Here is a 15,232-nt window from a genome sequence, read left to right as displayed (position 1 = left end):
GGGGAAAGGCGTGGAGCACTCACTCTGATGTCGGTGACGAGCCAGTGTCTCCAGAAGCGGTTCCTCGGATTCGCTCGGCTGGGAGCGTCCGGGTCCACCATGATCAGCACGTACTTCTTGCTCTGCAAGAGAGGAGGAGAGTGCGATGGGCGCGGGGCGCGCGCGCGGGGGACCGCTGTGCGCCCCGGCCTCGCGGCCGGGAGCCACACCATCCAGGAGCCGGGGGCCCCCAAACCCAGCGTTTTCTCTCCAGCACACACACACGCATGTGTTAATGGTGGTGTCGGGCGAAACGCTCGGATAAGGCCATCAACAGCCTACGCACCACATGCCACTGGGGAACCCCAGACCCAGAAACCCTCCCCGGGCGTTTTGTTTCTCGTGATCTAAATTTCTCCCAAGCACTTGCAGAGGAAGAATAGGGTTTTGTCTCTCATCCGAAGACCAGGCAGTGAGGAGCGCTTCCTCCTCCCCGCAGCCACCCTCTAACCACACCGCAGAGCAGCGCGGCATGAGAGGCATGCCGCGGCGCACGGCGCTTTCCGCGGAGGTTTGCGTTCCCGTCCAGGGGAAGCGGGATAGAGCCGAAAATCAAAGCCAGCCCTTGTCGCTGCTGGGCCACCAAATAAAACCCGAGCGAAGGGCTGCGAGGACGCTGGGGGCAGCCACGCTGCAGCCGGCAGGAGCTGCCAGCGCTGCTGAGCCGGGATAACGACACACCCTGGAGATGTCCCAAGGAGACCAAGCCTCTCCCCTGTTGCACACCTGGTGAATTGGGCAACCTCATCCCAAGGGCAAAAGCCCTTCCCAATCCTTAAAGGCAGATGTTGCAACCAGCCCGGCCCCGTCGGTGTGCCCGGCTTACGGCGAAAGGCTCCGGGAGCGTCGCGGGGAGCAATCCCTGCTGGCACGGCACGGCACGGCACGGCATGCCCGGGTGACGGCGAGGGGCTCCAGGAGCGTCGCGGGGAGCAATTCCCGCCGGCACGGCGGCCGTGCCAGCCGAGCAGGCACCCACGGAGTGGGTCACTGTGGGAGCCACGGACCCGCTGGCGCCCGGCGCTGCGGGACGGCCTCGCTCTGCGGGGACACGGAGCGCAGCTGGGTTGGAAGTGACCTCTCGAGGCTGCGGAAAGGAAACCGGCAGGGCTGGGGGGATTTGGCAGGACCTCAGGCTGCGGATTATCCTGCAAGCCCCTAGATTAAGGGATCTATATCCTAACGAGACCTCAAGGTGCATCTGTCAGCTGGCCAGCAGCGCCGCGCGCAGCTGCAGCGCGCCCCAGGGCCGCGATTTCCTGAACCACTCGGGGATTTAGCCGTGCGATTCCCATTGAAACTTGCCGGGGCTCTGCGGCTAAATCCCCTTGTCACTTGGGAAACCAGGCAGGGATTTTCATGGAGGGATTACTGGGCCCAAGACTGCCTATTTTGCTCGCTTTTGCAACCTCTGCACGGGGCGAACGGGGGGAGAAGGGAGCGCCTGGGTGGCCGCCCGGGCGGAGGCGTGGGACGCGGCGGCGGGGAGCCTCCAGCCCCTCGGCACCCGCAGGTGCCACCGGTTGCATCGGCAGCATCCCGGGAAAAGGGAAATACTCACAGCCGGCGCTGAGCGGGGAATTTGCATGGAAGCTGGAGGGGAGGCGAGCAGGGGGGGTGGAAAAAGCCCGGCAGCCCAAAAACCCGGCGCCACGCGTGTGAAGGAATTTGAGCTGGGGCTTGGGGAGGGTGCGCGGCTGAGCGCGGCGGCTCTGCATCTCGCGTTCCTGCCGGGGAGCCCAGCTGGTGGGAACAGAACGTGTAGTCATGGGACTGTCATCGTGTGCTGTCCAGGTTAACATGTAGCATTTCTATTACTATTAACAGACTTTCTGCTCCTCACTCCATCTGTTCTTCGAAATAATTGCAGTTGTACAGACCATGCCTTCGCTACAGGCAGGCTCTGGGGAGAGGATAGTGCTTTTATGCAAAAAAGAGTAAAAACAAAAAAAAGAGGAAAAAAAAGTGTTAAAAAATAACAGCAAACACGAGAATAGAGTGCAAGCGAAGTTAACAGCAGGCTCGCTATTTGGTGCAGATTGCGGCCCGCAAAGGTGGCGGCACCCGCAGCTCCGGGCCGGCCCGGCCGGAGCCCTGCCGCAGGGTCGGGGAGCCGGGTCGGAGCCGGGTCCCTCCCCGGTCGCGCCGCACCGGGGCCGGAGGGGCTTTTGGCGCGCGGAGCCCTCCGCTCCCCGCAGCGCGAGCCGAGAGCCGGGGCGACGGCGCGTCCCGGGAACGGGGGCGGCTGCCCCGGCGCCCGCGGCTTCGCCCCCTTTCTCCGGGACCCCCGCCGCGGCGGCGGCTGTCGGCGTCAGCTCCCGGCTTTGCAAGCCCCGAGCAGCCCCGGCTGCAGCGGCGTCTCGGGACCGCGGCCTCGCCGCGAAGGGGCAAAACCCGGGGCGACGAGCAGAGCCCGCGGCGGAGCCGCTCGCGAGCCGGCGCGCGCCGTCTCCTCCCGCGGGGTGGAAGCGCTGCGAGCGCCAGCTGAGAGCTGAGAGTCAATCTGGGCTTTTTTCTTGGCTCGTCCCCAGTACTGAAAAGTTTCTATAACGGGCACACGGTTAGCGATTCTGCTGCTGCTACTTGGCCAGCGAGAGATTCTAGCTCCTTCTTCGCTGGCTAGCAGCGCGGCGGGGAAGGCGAAAACCGCCGCGCGGCGAGCCCGGGGCGGCGACGGGGGCAAGCGGCGCGGTGGAGCTGTCGGAGAGGTCTCCGCCTTGCTGTTTTACACCGCAACCCCAGCGCCTCCGTGCTCGGCTCCCCTTGCAAAACAGCTCGGCGGCGGGGCTTGCGCGGGCGCGGGCGACCGGAGCCCGCGCTCGAGCCGCGGCTGCCTCCCCGCGCGCCTCCCCGGGGCTCGCCGCGGCCCAGCCCACGCAGCCCCCAAACGTCCTCCTGATAATTGATTAACCCGGGATTGTTAAAGCAAGAGACTCAGCGTGTTGGAAAGTCTGGAGGCCTCTAGATGCTTAAAGAAGGGGGCGATTTGCAAAGCGAGGGGAGCAGCAGCATCTTCCAAGGGGTCCCCGCCGCTCCAAATACGGATTTGCAGCTCACTTTTTCCAATGCAAAAAGGCATTCATATATATGCATATATATATTTATAACTATATGTATTTTAAACCCGGGAAGGACAGCTCCACCCCGCCGCTTTGCTCCCGCCGCCGCGGCAGCGCTGCGCCCAGGCAGCCCCCGCGCCCCTGCACCCCGCTTTCCGCTCCGTGCCCGCTTTCCGCTCTCCCCGGCCGCTCCGGCGGCGGCGCGCGGAGACGCCCTCGGGGGCGAGTTAACGACGGGCGGCTCGCCGTGCCCTCGGCGGCGCGGGAGCCGGCGGACGCACGCGGGAGAAGCGGCACGCTTGCGAGCCGGCGCGCGAGGAGGAGGAGGAGGAGGAGGAGGAGGCGGCGGCGAGCGGCCCCTGCGACGGAGCGCTGCCTTCCAACCCAATTACTATCACACGGGGGGACATATGGATTGGTGACATCTGACATTTCCTGAAAAAATATTTTGATGCAGAATGGCACCTCAGTCACAAATTATTTTCCCAATCTTGGCTTGGGTTTGGGTGGTTTTTTTTTATTTTTGTGTTGTGTGGGTTGTGGGTTTTTTTTTTTTTTTTTTTTTTTTTTTTTTAAGGGGAGGGGGAAGATCTCGCAGGGTGACATTTGCAAACAAGCGAAGAAAAGGCCCATCGCTTCCCGGCCGCGGGCCCCGGCGCCCTCGGCCCCGCGCCGCTCGCGCCTGCTCTCCGCGGCCGGGCTGCTTAAGCGGCCGCGTTTTGCCCACCAGCTAGAGTTGCTAGTGCATATAGGTTTGCTCCTGCTAATTCCCCCTTGGCTAATTGCACCCGCATGAAAAATGGATTTTTTTTTTCCACCTGCTCCGGCCTTTGCCCGTTCCCCTGCTTTCGAGCGACGGGTCCGGCCCGAGGCGCGGCAGGGCTTACCGGTGGCGGCGAGCGCTGAACCCGCTGCTGCCAGGCACCTCGGAAAAGCCAAAATGACTTTAAATGCCTAAACATTTTAAAACAAACCCTGGAACAATTGAGCTTGGAGCTGCTCGCACTCCCCCCCTCTCTCCCATTTTTACGGTTTCCAGAGCTGTTTTACGCCTCATTACCTGCACACTGTGAGTGATGTCTGTCGGTCCTGGAGCTGTAAATACCTTAAATCATGCTTCATTAAGAATATCTATGGTGCTATTAAAGAGCTATAATAGACAACGAGTTAACAGATGATTAAATACGAACTCCATTTGTGTCAGTCACCGGCTTGCGGGAAGAGCCTTTAAGTTTTTTAACGCGGCTCCCCGGCGCAGGGGGGTGCTCGGCTCGGGGGGCGCGCGGAGGGGCTGCTCCCCTCAGCCAGGGCCGGCAAAAAAAAATAATAATAAATAAAATAAGGCAGCAGGAGGAGGAGGAGGAGGAGGAGGAGGAGGGGAGGCCTGGCCGCGGGAAAGGCCGCGCGGCGGCGGGGCAAAGCCGCGGGACGAGCACGCACCCCCGGCCCGCCGTCCCCGCGCGTCACTCCCCCGGGGCCGCCCCGGCCGCCGGCGGTAATTGAATCTGGGGATTTTCATCCCGCCGGCTCCGGCGCCGTGATTAAGCCGAGCTGGAAAATGCCATTTTCCAGCGGGTCGTCCCCCGCGGCGGAGCGCCGCGGCCGCCCTCCGGCATTGGGGTCGGGCCGCGCCGGCCCCCGGGGTCGAGGGAAGCGATTAATCCCGGCGCCCCCGGGGCGAGCGCCCGGCGCTGCGGCCGCAGAGGCACCGCGCCGGCCGCCGGCCCCGCCGACCTCGGCCCCACGGGTTAACGCCGCTGCCGGCTCCCCGGCCGCAATTCCAAAGATTTAATTTCCCGGTCGGAAGCGCTGCACCACCGCCGCGACGAGGGAGAGGATGCTCAGCCCCGAACTTCCCTCCCTAGTCAAATATTTAATTACAAACTAGGGAGACGAGGCAACTGCCCGCCTCGGATGGGCTCTGCGGTTGGAAGTTAGCACGATTTTTATTCCCATCCAAAATCTCTTTTTTGCCCCTAATGCAGGTTTTGTCGTCTCCCAGCGCCGCCGGGCCTGGCGGATCGATACGGCTCGAGGGCGTCGAGCAATAACCTTAAATACGCAAAGTGATAAACCGGCCGCGTTAATGTGTTAATTCCTCCGAAGCCGTGTCGCTTTGAAATCTGTGCGAACCGCGAGGCTGAAGCGAGTCCTGCGACAAGGAGCGGTGCATCATTAACCCAGCCAGAGCCGTATCGCGGGCTGCAGCAATTACCGCGCAGCGAAACACGGCAAGCTGTGAAGGGCTTTCATTACCGGAGGTGTTACAGGTCCTTCACCCCGGTCCAATCTCACGCTAAAACAGGCATTTTCTGCGCCGCGGATTCCAGCTCCATTTAAATCCATAATTGCTCTGATTTCAGTACATATGGAGCAGGGGGGGGACTTCATGCCTGCGAATGCGATGAGGCAATAAGTTTGCCGCTTTGCGGGAGCCCGGGGGTGCTGGCAGCGGCGGCACCCCGGGGCACGGGGACGGAGCGGTGCCACGGGGATGGAGCACGAGGATGGAGCATGGGGCCGGAGCGCAGGGCCGGAGCGATGCTGTGGGGACGGAGCACAGGAATGAAGCACGGGGATGGAGCATGGGGACGGAGCGATGCTGTGGGGACAGAGCACAGGAACGAAGCACGGGGACTGAGCATGGGGATGGAGTGGTGCGATGGGGATGGAGCACGAGGATGGAGCATGGGGACAGAGCATGGGGATGGAGCGATGCTGCGGGGACAGAGCAAGGGGATGGAGCACAGGGATGGAGCATGGGGACGGAGCATGGGGACAGAGCATGGGGATGGAGTGGTGCCACAGGGACGGAGCACAGGGACGGAGCAGTGCTGCAGGGACGGAGCACGAGGATGGAGCATGAGGATGGAGAGGTGCCACAGGGCCGGAGCACGGGGTTAAAGCGGTGCTGCAGGGACGGAGCATGAGGATGGAGCACAGGGATGGAGCACAGGGATGGAGCAGTGCTGCAGGGACGGAGCATGAGGATGGAGCACAGGGATGGAGCACAGGGATGGAGCGGTGCTGCAGGGACGGAGTATGAGGACGGAGTACGGGGATGGAGCACAGGGATGGAGCGGTGCTGCAGGGACGGAGCATGGGGATGGAGCACGGGGATGGAGCGGTGCTGCAGGGACGGAGCATGGGGATGGAGCACGGGGATGGAGCACAGGGATGGAGCAGTGCTGCAGGGACGGAGCATGAGGATGGAGCACAGGGATGGAGCACAGGGATGGAGCGGTGCTGCAGGGACGGAGTATGAGGACGGAGTACGGGGATGGAGCACAGGGATGGAGCAGTGCTGCAGGGATGGAGCATGAGGACGGAGCACAGGGATGGAGCACAGGGATGGAGCGGTGCTGCAGGGACGGAGCACGGGGATGGAGCACGGGGATGGAGCACAGGGATGGAGCAGTGCTGCAGGGACGGAGCATGAGGATGGAGCACGGGGATGGAGCACAGGGATGGAGCGGTGCCGCTGCAGGGACGGAGCATGAGGACGGAGCACGGGGATGGAGCACAGGGATGGAGCGGTGCTGCAGGGACGGAGCATGAGGACGGAGTACGGGGATGGAGCACAGGGATGGAGCGGTGCTGCAGGGACGGAGCATGGGGATGGAGCACAGGGATGGAGCGGTGCTGCAGGGACGGAGCACAGGGATGGAGCACAGGGATGGAGCGGTGCTGCAGGGACGGAGCATGAGGACGGAGCACAGGGATGGAGCACAGGGATGGAGCGGTGCTGCAGGGACGGAGCACAGGGATGGAGCACAGGGATGGAGCGGTGCTGCAGGGACGGAGCACGGGGATGGAGCATGGGGATGGAGCACAGGGATGGAGCAGTGCTGCAGGGACGGAGCATGAGGACGGAGCACGGGGATGGAGCACAGGGATGGAGCGGTGCTGCAGGGACGGAGCACGGGGATGGAGCACAGGGATGGAGCGGTGCTGCAGGGACAGAGCATGAGGACGGAGCGCGGGGATGGAGCACAGGGATGGAGCGGTGCTGCAGGGACGGAGCATGAGGACGGAGCATGGGGATGGAGCACAGGGATGGAGCGGTGCTGCAGGGACGGAGCATGAGGACGGAGCGTGGGGATGGAGCATGGGGATGGAGCACGAGGCCAGAGCAGTGCTGCCGGGCTGGAGTGTGGGGCTGGAGCACGGGGCCGGAGCGGTGCTGTGGGGCTGGAGCACGGGGCCGGAGCGGTGCCGCAGCGGGGCGGCCGAGGCCGCGGGAAGCGGCGGCGCGGGCGGCGAGCCGGGGCGGAGGCCGAGGGCGCTGGGGGCGGGCGCGCTCGCTCGCCAAAGGAGCAATCCTGCGCTTGTCGCAATCAATCAGGCGCGCGGGCGGCGAGCGCCGAGCGCCGCTCTGCCCCCGCGGCCAGCACCGGCCCCGCCACCCGCCCCCCGCCCCGCGCACGGCCGCTTCGCAAGCGCCTCTCAGCCCCCTTCCCGCTTAACTCCCTGATCCAAAAACAGATAAATAGGGGCGGCTGGCTCTTTCCCCCGCGCGGCGGCCCGAGTCCCGCCGAGCCGGCGGCTTCCCCCGCGCCCCCTCCGCGGGCGGCTCCAGCCCCCGAACCGAAAATAAGCTAGAAACAATCCTGAACCAAACCCTCGAGCCCAAACAGCGACGGATTTCGGGACCCGTTCCAAGCTCTGCAGCTTAGGCCCGTCTCCAAATATCTCCAAACAAGTTTATTTGTGGAAAATAAAACCGGTCCAAGGCTTTCGCGGCTCAGGGATATTTCACGCTGTTCGGCGAGGGAGCGTCTCGAGCGCGGCGGAAGCGGCGCCGCTCGCCCGGGCGCCTCGGCGGCTCCGGCGGCTCCGGCCGGCCCCGAGCGCAGCTCGCGTTAGCTCTGCGGGCGTTAGCGCCGCGCCGCCCGCGAGGAAACCCCGCCGGGCAGGACCGCAGCGCCCCGAGCCCGGCAGCGCCCCGAGCCCGCCGCTCCGGCCCCGCTTGAGCAGCGGCACGGCACGGCACGGCACGGGGCGAGCGGCTGCCGGCGGCGGCGGGGCAGAGCGACGGGGCTCCGGTATCCCTGGAAGACGTCTCCGAGTCGGGCCCCGGGTTGGAAATGTCTCCCATTACAATTCTGACTCATCCGTGACTCAGTGACATTTCCGAAATTAAACGGCCCGCGCTCGCGCCCCGGCCGGGAGAAACGCGGCGAGACCCGCGGCCGCCGCGCCGTCGGCCCCGCCAGCCCCGGGCGGCAGCCGGGGGGACGAAGGTCGGGCTGGAAACGGGCCCTGGGGAGGGGGGAAACCTGGTACGGCAAGGACAGGGGAAAGGAAGGAGCAGCAAATTCTTATTGCAATTACAAAGGAAATTTATTAGAAAACATGGATTCGTCTTTGATACCCGATACCAAGAAAAGCAATAGCCAGGAATATAATACCCCGTCTCCACGCAGGGGAATGGGTTATTAAATCAGAGGGTGAATGGCTTGCAGCGCGGTGAACAGCACCCGTTTAAAGAAAAATAGTTATAAACTTCCTCTTTGCCCTAAAACGCATCCCTCCCTTCCCATGGCACTCGCTAATGCACTGCACTTCTATAGCTTATAAAAATTCAGGAGGAAAATTTTAATACAAGCAAAAAGGCAAATATAGAGCGTCTTTTTCCCCTTCCCCCACTTAAAAAAAAAAATATATAAGGAATAAAAATAACCTGGTTGCACCTAGTGCAATTGTTGCGAAGTAGTGAGGATGTAAATGAAGGTGCATTCTTATGTATAACAGTGTCTCCATCAGCCCCGTGGCAGGGCGAATAGCTCAGCGTCTCTGTTCTGCATGAATAAATATGTATAAAAATGTAATGCTGCAAAGAACTAAAAATCCGATAACCAAGATAGCGTTTCTCAGAGGCTGGGAGCAACACCAGCCACCAGCTCTTCTTATTCCTCGGTATTTATGTAAAGAACCATTGAAATGATAATGCGGCTTCCTCCCCCCATCCCGCGCGCCAGCTTTCGGGGCCTTTCGGCAGCGACGGCTACAAAAAAGCGCAGGTATCGGGGCCGCGGCGCAGGCGCGCTCGCAGCGGAGCCGCGTGCCGAGCGTCGCCGCCGCCGCCCGGGCGCCCGCGCGGCGAGGCAGCGCGGGCGGCAGCCGGGCGATTTCCTCCCCCTCCCCCCCAAAAAAAAAAAAAAAAACAGCGGCGGCGAGCTCGGGGCGCGCTCGCGCTGCGGCGGCTTTCCCCGCCCGCCGCCCCGCGCCGCGCTCCCGCGCCGGGCTCGCGCCCCGCGCCGCCTGCCGTTACACAACCCGGCTCGGGAGATCCGACGTGGGCAGACGTGGGCTTTCCTCGGAGTCGGCAGCAGCTCTCGCGGCAGCTCAGCAGAACATGAGCAGCTTACATAAACAGCGCGCGGAGCCACCGGCGCGTGGGCTGCCCGCGCGCGGGGGGAGCGCGAGGCAGCGCCGCTTCGCTGGCTTTTTTTTTCCCCCTCTTTTTCCTTTTTTTTTATTTTTTTTTTTTCAAAAAAAAAGCCCAAACCGAGCAGCTTCTCCTCGTGGGGGAAAGGCAGGCGGGGAGAGAAATGACTCAAGTGTTTTGTAACTTGTCACATTCGAAGCTGCAATTTGGAGGCAGGAAGGAGCGCTCCAAAATAGGCTCCCCGGCTTGTATAAGCGCCGGCCCCCGTCGCCTCCCCGCGCGGCTCCGCGGGAAGAGCCCCGGCGCGGGGGGGGGCCCCCGCCGCGGCCCGCGGGAACGCGCCGCCGCCGTTTCCCGCGCCGCCGCCGTTTCCCGCGCCGCCGTTTCCCGCGTCGCCGCCGTTTCCCGCGCTCGCTTCCCGAGCCGGCTCGGTGCAGCCGGTGCATCACGGGGGCGGGAGGGCGTTTTTTCCACCCCCTCCGCCCCCCCGCCGCAGGTGCCAGCACGCGAGTCGGTACCGACATCACGTTAAATCACCGAGGAGCTGCCCGACAGCGACGGGGCCCTAATTAACCACGCCTGATTAGAGGCCCTGCGCACGAGCCCCGCGCCGGGGAGCGAGCGGCAGCAGGGGCCGAAGGAGCCGCCTCCCGCCGCCGCCCCCGCCAACGCCGAGCCCGCTCCGGCGGCTGCCGGGAGATGCAGTAAAAGTGACACGGCACCTCGGGGCTCATCGATCTGCCATCGACGGTGTCGCCGAGGCCGACTCAAACCCCAGATGGGTTTTGGCACCCGGCTCCGGAGCCGCCGTTCACGGGGGCGGCGCTTCCAAAGGGGCCCCCGGCCTCCGAAATCGCCGGCGCGCGCCGCCCACGACGGCACGTGCCGCCGGACCCGCAGAAAACCCCGAACGCCGGGTGGCAAAGAAATTAGGTTGCTTATTTCAAATGGATTCGTCCCCTGCTCCTGCTTGGCTTTGCAACGTTAAAAAAAAAAAAGACAAAAAAACCCCAAAGCCTCCGCACTGGTGTGAGAGACCGGCCGGGCGCCGCACCGCGGCTTCCGCTTAACAGCTCGCGCGCGAGGCCGTTGCGAAGGCGCTTTGCAAAGGTCCCACGCTGCAAAGGGCATTGGGGCAGGGGGGAAGCAGAAGCAGCGCGGTTACCTCTTGGTGTTACACGCTGGTGGATAGAAGTTTTAATTACCCAATCTTTTTGTCTTCCCCCACATGAAAAAAGAAAAAAAAAAGTATATTTCCTGGCATGTTTATTTAATAATAAAATATGACAAAATTATATGTTAGTGGGGAATAAGTGCAGGGTGCGTGGAAAGCACGAGACGAGCTGAAGTCTGCTCCGTCCCCGCAGCTGGAAACGGTAGCTCCTCTCATCCTCTACGCTCCGCGCAAAGTTTTGGTGCTTGCAGAAAGCCCCTTCCCAGCACCAGCGCTCAGGGAGGGTTTGGAAACGACTCGGCCTCCTCCAAAACAGCCGGCCGGGCCTCGAGCGCGCCGGACGGCCCGGCGCCCGCTGCGCCTCGCCGGCTGAGCGCCGCTCGCTCCCATTACCGCGCTGTCAATCTCGCATTAGCGCATTATAGCACGGTACAGCGAACGCATCTGTTCGGGGTATCGCAAGTCCTAATTGTCATTTGTTGAATCACTTTGTCTCAGATGATCGTTAAGCAGTTATTCCATCCAAAGCGGCTCCAGCTTTGATTACCGTACAGCGTTTACGGGGCTCGAAGCGGAACCGTCGGCTGCTTCAAGCGGCGGGCGGCCGAATTCGGCGCGAGCGCCCGTCCCCGCCCGCGCGGGTGCCAGCACGGCCGCGACGGGAAGAGCGGGCACAGCCGCCCGCGTGCCCCTCTCCGAGCCCGTCCTTCCGCCCGCAGGGAAACGCGCTTTGTCCGGGATGGTTAAACGTCCAGCAGAAGCGCAGGCAACGAGGGAGACGCGCAGCGACGCCGCTGCCAAGCCTGCTCACGGAGAGCGGCTCCGAAGTCGGGGCAGGGCGATACCGAGCCCGTGCCGGGGCCTGGGAGGCCGGAGCGCACCCCAACCTGGCACGGGAGCGGGCTCTCGCCTCCCTCTCTGCCCAAGGCTCGGGAATTCCCTCGCACAAACCATCCTGCAGACAGAGAGCCCCGGGGACGCGGAGCCCTCCGTAAGGCCGGAGGGTCCCTGGACCGGCCGCCCAGCGGAGCCCCCCTCGCTGCACCGGTGGCCACGGCTCCCCGCGCTTCACCGCGCGGCGTTGCCCGCCCCGAGAAACCCCTAAGGAAGTCGTCAAACGCCGCGATGGGAACCGAAGCCTGGGAGAGCAGGTAAAAGGTAACGCCGTAAACCGCAGCTTAAGAGCGGCGCTACGGGCAAATTGCTTTTTAACAAGCAGACAAGTTCTATCAATAGCATCTACCGTATGTTTTTATAAAGTGCAGAAATATGTTTTTAAAAGGCCAGTAAATAAAGTTCCTATCGATTTGATCTCGAGCGTAATCTGTTTTTCTGTCTGCCACCAACAGTGGTAATAAAACAGAATCATGTAATACGGCGTTTCGGCTAATGCGACTATACATCACCGCAGGGACTGCGCGCTCGCCGGTGATCTATCATCTTCTATTGGGATTGCTTAGCTGCAGAATTTATAAACTTACCCCCAAATTGATGCAATGTCCAATTTTCTTTTCCAATTTATTTTTGGTTGAGCAAAGCAATATTGAGGCGTCTGCAGGACAAGGAGGGAGCATTTCCCATCTACCCAGATGTTCCCCGCTCTAGCCCCAGCAAAGTTAAAGGTTTTCCAATGTTTCCAGGCTATCAGCCCTTGGTCTTTCCCTGCCTGGTTGCGCGTTTGCTATTCCCTAGCACTGCGAGGCCTACAGAGATAGCGGCCAAATCCAGACGCCTTCCTGGAGCTGCACAAGGGAAGCCAAAGGCAGGTGTCTTGGGAAATTAGAGTCACGTTAGATCAAGGGAACCCTCTCTCCCTTGGCAGGACACTTACGTGCCAGAAGCACACGTTCAGACCAGTGCTGCCACCAAGGAGGGTGCCAGGGGACAACTGAATTTGCTGGCTGTGATGCAGCCCCCGCCGGACCCATTACAGCGACCTGGAACAAGGGTGGGAAATATTCCCATCCCCCTTCCAGCAGAAAACTGATAAATATTTCCGAAGATTTAAAAAAAACCCAACACTCTGCATCTGACTTATTTTTTGTGGTTGTTTTTCTTGAGGAGACAGAGTGTTCCACAGAAAGCAGACACTTCCTACACAAGTTTTCATACTCAAAACCCTAGTTTTCTGCCGCTGATTTTGACGGAAAGTGCTTAGCCAGCCCTTTACGCAGTCCATTTCTCAGCGTTTCATCCAAGAGCTCTGAGAGCCTCGGCAGGGAAGTCGAGGCCGAGCGGAGCCCGCCCCACGTCCCGCTCCCCGCCGGGGCCTGCGACGAGGCTTGACCCCGTCCCGCTCCGGCGTGCCACTGCCCCCCGTGGGAAAAAACCTGACGATTTTCCCACGGCCCCGAGGCCACCCGGACGGATGCGGGGAAGAAAACCGAGCCGAGGGAGGAAGTGTGGCCGGCGTCCTCAGATGCTGCCCGCACAGCATGCTGAAGCCGGTCTCCGCGGGAAGCGGTGCCAAACTCGCCGCCTGCATGCAGCTCCAAGCGCCGCTGGAGCCGGCAGCCCCGGGCTCCGCGGGGCCCCATGGCTGGCAGCTCGTCCCGTCCCCCAAAATAAACCCACGCGCACACGACCGGCCCAACCCGCGCCTCTCGGGCCAGGCCAGGGCGGGTTTACCCGCCCGCTCTCGTTTCCAAGCTCACAAAACGCCAGGAGCCCCGTTTCCGCCCTCGGCACAGCCGGGCAAGCAGCGGGCTTCGCTTCGCGCCTTGGGCCGTTGTCCGGGAAAACACGGAAAGGAAAGAAAAAGGAAGCTGCTGCCTACAGCTGAGAAGTTTTCAACCACTGATGGGAAGCGACACTTCCATCTACGGCGCCCTTTGCCAGGGAGGGTTTTTGGAGGGGGGAGCAAATAACCAGACATCTTTAAGGGCAAGTTACACTTCAAGCCGTGTGATCTGCCGGGGGGGGGGGGGGGGGGGGGGACGGACGACACTTTCCAGACAGCAATGAAGCAGCCAGAAGAAACGATCCTTAACGCTGCCGGGCAAAGCCAAGCCGAGCAAGAAGCGGGGCGGTTTCCCCGCTCGCGGTTACGGCCGGGCGCCCGCCCGTGCTGCGCCGCGGCTCTTCTCCTCGCTCGCCTGCCCGGGGCAGCCCCGCCGCCCCGCCCAGCGCTCCCAGTGCTCCCAGTTCCTGCGGCCCCGGCGCCGCCCGGCTCGCGAAGTTCAATGGTGCCATCTCGTGGCATCGCGCAGACGCGGCGAAGCGCCGAGCTCCGGGCGCCGCCGCCCGCTCCCGCTCCGGCCCGGCCCTGCGCCCTCCTGCAGCCCCCGGCCCTGCAGCCCCCCCAGCCCTGAAGCCCCTCTGCTCCTGCAACCCCCCCCACCCTGCAGCCCCCCCAACCCTGCAGCCCCCCTGCTCCTGCAACCCCCCATCCTGCAGCCCCCCCCACCCTGCAGCCCCTCCCAGCCCTGCAGCCCCCCCCCCCCCCGCCTTCCCACGGTCGCTTTGCACGGGTTGAAGTCGGGCGCCGAGCAGCCCCGGCCAGGAGGGGTTGGTTTACACGAGTGACCTCCGCTCGGCACCCGGCCCGCCGCGCCGAGCGGGGGGACGCGCAGCAGCCGCTGCCCCCCGCCCCACGAAGGGCCGGGTGATGCTGCCGGCTGAGCGCGGCCCTTCCTCCCCAGCAGCCCCCAGCATCATCGCCCCGCGGGACGGCTGCTAATAACTCTCCCGGGCGCCAAGGCCAGCGCTCCCACCTCCTCCTTGGAGCGACGGATTTCGCTCCTGTAGTAACGCCTAGCGTACCGCCGCCCCGGCCTGCTGCTTTACCAGGACACGCGGTCCGCAGCGGCTTAAGCGCGATGCTCTGCGCCTGCCCTGGGCAAACGCCTCAGAGCTCAGCAGCGAGCAGGGGCTTCCCTGAGTCCGGGTTAAAGTCGGCCGCTGCAGTCGCCCCCCGTTACATTAACTCCCCCCCACCCCATCACATGCATTTTACATCGCCTCCGCGGCCTGGTGTCGCATCCGCTTCACCAGCCCGGGTTTTACCAGGCAGCCGCGAGCCGCTGCCGATGGGGACGCCAGCGAGGAGCGCCTTACCTTGCCAGCCCGTGCGTACCGGACCTGCGGGCTGCTCCACTCGCGGCTGATGCGCCGCCTGTACTGGCGGCACTCAGGGATGTAGGTGCAGCCCACGTCGCCCAGCTCGGGGTAGATGACTTCCAAATCCCCTCTGGAAAGACAGGGAAAGAGTGGGCATCGTCTTCCCGCCCGTGACACTGAAGCGGGGCCAAGCATCCCCGGCGTTTCGGGTACCGACGCTGCAACGAGGGGTCGGGCAACTCCCCAGCTTGGAGCGTTTTCCCCTTCCGCCTTATCGACCGCAGGGAGCAACTCATGAGCAGCGGCAGGAAGCCAGGGCTAGGAAGGAACCTAACAGCCAGGGAAGTCAGGGCTCTGCTTGCCTTAGAGGCTTATTTTAAATTATTCACACCTGGAGAGCATTTTGGTTAACTGAAGTGGCAGAAAGCATATTTTTAATGCAGAAGCTCCTACCAGCACTGCACATTAGGAAAGCAAGCGGCACGGGCTCGCAGCGCTTATCGCGCCGCG

The 15,232-nt window shown here is 63.0% G+C and overlaps 1 protein-coding gene across 1 annotated transcript in view; it reads right to left on the bottom strand.

Moving 5' to 3' along the window:
- The window catches only part of PEBP4 (phosphatidylethanolamine binding protein 4), a 40,132-nt gene that overhangs the window by 18,259 nt on the left and 6,641 nt on the right, over positions 1-15,232 (bottom strand). The window contains exons 3-4 of the mRNA XM_062596731.1: positions 14,720-14,852; positions 24-122 (exon numbers count right to left, since the gene is read on the bottom strand). Of these exons, the coding sequence (XP_062452715.1) occupies positions 24-122; positions 14,720-14,852 (232 nt within the window). The remainder of the gene's footprint in view (positions 1-23; positions 123-14,719; positions 14,853-15,232) is intronic.

This window comes from Rhea pennata, chromosome 28 (assembly GCF_028389875.1).
Source record: "Rhea pennata isolate bPtePen1 chromosome 28, bPtePen1.pri, whole genome shotgun sequence".
Classification (NCBI taxonomy): Eukaryota; Metazoa; Chordata; class Aves; order Rheiformes; family Rheidae; genus Rhea; species Rhea pennata.
Note: the sequence above shows the minus strand (reverse complement) of the source record. Positions and strands in the feature narration are given on the sequence as shown.